At 44.2% G+C, this 5113-nt stretch overlaps 1 protein-coding gene across 1 annotated transcript; it reads left to right on the top strand.

The window, feature by feature from the left end:
• Positions 1808-4038, top strand: LOC109727409 (protein GPR107). Its single transcript, XM_020257533.1, has one exon. It carries the CDS (start codon positions 2286-2288, stop codon positions 3633-3635), a length of 1350 nt encoding a protein of 449 aa, XP_020113122.1. The 5' UTR covers positions 1808-2285; the 3' UTR covers positions 3636-4038.

Raw genomic sequence — 5113 nt, 5'->3', positions numbered from 1 at the left:
GAATTACGATAAAAAAGGCAAACTTTCTAATTGAGCGCAAATCAAGCTAATTGAACGTCAATTACTTTAAATTGCAACTAATCGGATGTGTAAAGCACTCTACTTTGCGCTCTTGAACACCCTGTAGGTGTCAATTTGAAGTTTAGAGGTGCGAATTACGGCACTTGCAACTTCCAATTCAATCTTCTTTTTTTTTCATTCTTCCTCTTTTAATCTTCCTTCTCCTTTCTTTTCTCCTTTCTTTCTCTTTTCTTCTTCTTTTCTCCTTTATTCTTCTTTTTCTTCTTTTTCTTTTTCTTTTTCTTTCATATTGTCATGCTGCTGCTGCTGCAAAACTGCAATAGCAGTAGCAGGGAGATAGGAGGGAAGAAGAGAATAGAAGGGAAAAGAAGGAGAAAAAGAAAGGAAGAGAAAGGAAAGAAAGAAAGGAAAGAAAAGGGAGAAGAGAAGAAGAAAAATCACCTTCTTCTTCTTCTTCTTCTTCTTCTTCTTCTTCTCTTGTTTCTTTGGTTTCTTCCTTAGAAAAATTTGAAAGGAAGAGAGAAAGAGCAAGAGAGATATTTATCACCTCTTTAGTGGAAAGGTGTCAATTGCACTTTAGCCAATAAGTTTTTCTACTTGCAATTTAGTCCATTTCATGAACAATTGGACTATTTCATCTATTTTCGCGTCAATTTAGTGCTAAAACGGATTCACCACAATTTCACCCTCGCGCACACATGGGCACAAGTAACAGAAATCAATATTATACGAGAAATTTTGCAACTTAGTCCACCATGTTTGCTATTTGCACTTTAGTCCGTCGTAGTAAAAACTTGGCCCAAGTCAACCATTTTTGCACCAAAATGGTTTCACTTCAATCCACTTTCGTCTCCACACGCTCCCCGACAATCTACGCACAAAAGAAAAGCCGGATTCTACAATTTAGCTTTATTTTGACTTATTCTGTGGGTTGAATAGAAATTGCTGTCACTTCCAAGAAAAGAAAATTTGCTTGATCTTTTGTACCTCCACAATTATAGTTAGTTATGGGTGAGCATTATTTAGTTCAAACCGAATTATTAAACCGAATTGATCATAATTTGTATAATTTGTTAGTTTGGTTTGGTTTAACATTTAATTTCATTCGGTTCAGTTTTAAAAAATTAAAATAAAACAAACTGAATTAACCGAATTTTTTGTAATTTTATTTATGCGTCTAAATGTACAAATAATCTGTATTAATCACAAACAACTTATTGAATAATTATAAACATTAATTATCATTATCTTTAAATTAATAGCTTTTTAATGTAAAACTTATCATGAGAATATATTATCCACAGTATTAATAAAAATATTTTAATAATGAAAGAAATCAAATGGAACCGACTGAATTATTTTGGTTGGATTTATGCTAATTAGATTCGGTTTTAGAAAAACCTTCAAAAATAAAATCGGATCAACAAATGCTCTCACCCTAGTCGCGGCAATAGTGCAGATTTTGTGATATTTTTTGAGAGATAGGTAGCACGCTACCCACTTCGTTTATTTTATTTAGAAATAAACTTAGATAGAAATACGAATCAACTAGTATTCGAACTTAGGTCTCAGATATCAATTATTAAATTTTTTATCACTTGCTCTAGAGACGGTCGGTCAGATTTTGTGATATTATCACTTGTTAGGTACATATTCCTAACTCAGCGTGATGGCGAGACAGGAGCGAAACATAGAATTGAAAAAGACTTTTCTCCTATCGGTCGCCCTCGTTCCTTGAGAAAGCCGAAGCAATCCCAGTACTTGTATCTGCTTTAACAGCGCCCAATTTTTCCTATCCGAATCCGCTATTATTCCCCACCGACGGAGCAATAGGGCACCCTAATAATAACTTCTCAAGCGTTTTCCACAGGAACGCTCAAATATCATCTATATGCAAAATAAATATAATTACATACATACATACATAAAACCACAGACCCCATTTGTTCAGTATCAGTAATCCATCCATCCACCCACCCGGTAAGTCACAGCTAACAATAAATTCCCCGATCAAAAAGTCTCCGCCTCGATCCCTCCCCCTCCTCCTCCTCCACCCTTCCCTTTGCTGGCGAATCACGCCTTCGGAACGTGCCCCGCACCCTTTTTCACGAGAAGCTCGCAGCCCCACCATCCCCCGATCCGATCTCTCCCTCTCTCTCTCACGTTCGCGGGCGGGCGGACGGACGGTCGTATTGTATTCCGTGTTTTTGTCGTTCTCTCCTTCGCCCCGTCGGCCCCGTCCCGTCGGCGAGCGGTGACTGACGATGGCGATCTCCGCCGGCGCCGCTGCCGCCGCCGCCGTTGTGGTGCTCCTCTCGCTGAGCTCGGCCGCGATGGGGGAGATCCGGGTCAACGACGTGCGGTCGGACGGCCGCGCCATCATCCCCTTCGACGAGTTCGGGTTCACGCACGGCGGCGTGCTAGAGCTCAACGTGTCGGGCATCTCCCTGTCGGACCCCTCCCCGGAGCTCGACCTCTCGCAGCTGGGGTTCTTCCTGTCGACGCGCGACGCGTGGATCCACGTGCTGCAGCAGCTGCAGGACCTGGACGTGACCTGCGCCCTGCAGTCGGACCTCGTGAAGCTGGTCTACTCCTTGGACCGCCTCTACCCGCCCTCCAACCCGTCCGGCGTGGCCAACGCGCGCTCCTCCTCCTTCTCCGTCGCCTTCCGCGTCGCCGATCCGGGGCAGTACACGCTCGTCTTCGCCGACTGCCTCCCCGCCCTGCGCGTCTCCATGTCGGTCCGCTCCGCCATGTACAACCTCGACCGCGACGGCCGCCGCGTCTACCTCTCCGCCGGGTCCGCCGTCCTCCCCCTGCTCTTCTTCCTCCTCTCCCTCGCCTACCTCGCCCTCGCCGCCCTCTGGGTCCTCGTCCTCCTCCGCAAGCGCGCCGCCGTCTTCCGCATCCACCACTTCATGCTCGCCGTCGTCGCCCTCAAGGCCCTCAACCTCCTCGCCGAGGCCGAGGACAAGTCCACCGTCGAGCGCACCGGCAGCGCCCACGGCTGGGACGTCCTCTTCTACATCTTCAGCTTCCTCAAGGGCGTCTCCCTCTTCACCCTCATCGTCCTCATCGGCACCGGCTGGTCCTTCCTCAAGCCCTACCTCCAGGACCGCGAGAAGAGGGTGCTCGTCGCCGTCATCCCTCTCCAGGTCGTCGCCAACATCGCGCAGGTCGCCGTCGACGAATCCGAGCCCTACGCCCGCGATTGGGTCACCTGGAAGCAGATCTTCCTGCTCGTGGACGTCGTCTGCTGCTGCGCCGTGCTCTTCCCCATCGTATGGTCGATCAAGAACCTCCGCGAGGCCGCCAGGACCGACGGGAAGGCCGCCGTCAATCTGATGAAGCTCACACTCTTCCGCCAGTACTACGTGGTCGTCATCTGCTACATTTACTTCACTAGGGTCGTAGTCTACGCCCTAGTTACCATTACCTCTTATCGCTACCTCTGGACCAGCGTCTTGGCTGGGGAGCTCGCCACTCTTGGTTTCTACGTCTTCACCGGCTATAAGTTTAGGCCGGAGGTGCACAATCCTTACTTTGTGATAGATGATGAGGAGGAGGAGGCTGCTGCCGAGGCTCTTAAGTTGGATGATGAATTTGAGTTGTGAAGCGCAAGGCAAGGCACGCGGTGGTTGGCGCTGATTGAAGGTTCTGATATCTTTCCTCTCCTATCAATGAAGATAGATACTGTGAGCGGTTGCTATAGCAATTATCGGTATACCTGGGATCCAGTTGATACTTTTGTCTTTCTTTCTTTCTTTCTTCCTCTCTTTCCTTTCCCTTGTTTTTTTTTTTTTTTTTTTTTTAATGAAGCCTTTTGTATTTTGAATTGCAATTTTAAATTGATGTCATTAGAAGCGTGGCTCTTGTTTATTAGCATCACTCTGTTTCGTATGCTTCTCTTGTCTACTGTGGTTGCTATAGTGTCGGTAATATATCCATCTTGGAGTATCATGTCTGACTGGCTATTGAGCTTAGTTATGAAGAACTAATCTGTGTGTGATTTCCTTAGTTATTGACTAGAATGAAGATGTATCTCTGACTGTGGTGTCTAGTGTGGGGATTGGTTCTTATCAAGATTCTTTTAACAATTGATGCGATGCACAATAATTTTTGATGATTTATGTCATGCTGTGTTGTTCATTCTTTGATATTGTATTCTGATTACAGGTCAAATCACTAGATTAGATGTCATACTTACATGAATTTTAACATATTACTTGCATGTGACGTTCTCTATGCATGCTGAAGTTAAAGCTCACCGACATAATCTGGTACTACTATTTGCATGCCCTTTGTTGTAACAACAATGATTGATGTCCAATGAACGTACCATCATCTTACATACCCATTTAATCTGTAGATCTCAGAATTTTGGAGAAAGGCTTCCATGTCCCTTGATTTGGTGTTGCAGGTGATCGTTATTCATGTGTGCAAATGTTCATCTACCCATTTTGCGTTGAGGAATATTATATGCTTGAATACCACTTTTTGGTGGGCGATGGATCAGGAAAATGCAATTTATGAAGAAACAAGTAAGTAGAAAAAGAAATGAGAGATAAAGATGAAGTTTACGGGCGCATGTATTGGGGAAAGGTGAGTTGTGGCCGTAGACATAAAGTACACTTTAGCATAATTGCATAAGAAAGGTAGATACTGTGGGATCATCAAATTACAGAACTACTGGGTAAGATGGGTCACAAAAACAGAAAAACATTATCACTAAAGCTAGCGATAAGGTTTTAGGACATAGCTGAGCCTACCCATGAATGCCTCAATTTGAACCATCATAATAATGCCCGACAATTGGATTATATACTATATTGCTGCTAAACCATGATTCTTGCTTTCCACAGTTTTCATTTCCTTGGGCAATATATTAGTTTCAAAAATACTTTTCCGAGTAGGTATTCTTATGCATTGATTTGCTACAATCCTGCTTTCTCATATGCATGTTAAGTTTAACAATTTTTGTGCACAACCTTTTGTAATCAGGAGAATAGCTGAGCTTTCGCTCAACCGTAGCGACTTTATTAGAAAACCACTTTTTTTTTGTGGGTTTGGTAAGGATGATGTAATGTTTCAT

Source organism: Ananas comosus, linkage group 22 (genome assembly GCF_001540865.1).
Source record: "Ananas comosus cultivar F153 linkage group 22, ASM154086v1, whole genome shotgun sequence".
Lineage (NCBI taxonomy): Eukaryota > Viridiplantae > Streptophyta > Magnoliopsida > Poales > Bromeliaceae > Ananas > Ananas comosus.
The sequence above is the reverse complement of the archived record's forward strand: the minus strand, read 5'-3'. Positions and strand labels throughout refer to the sequence as shown.

Excerpts from the sequence above, each read along its gene's own strand:
- LOC109727409 (XM_020257533.1), top strand. The coding sequence starts at position 2,286 with ATGGCGATCTCCGCCGGCGCCGCTGCCGCCGCCGCCGTTGTGGTGCTC.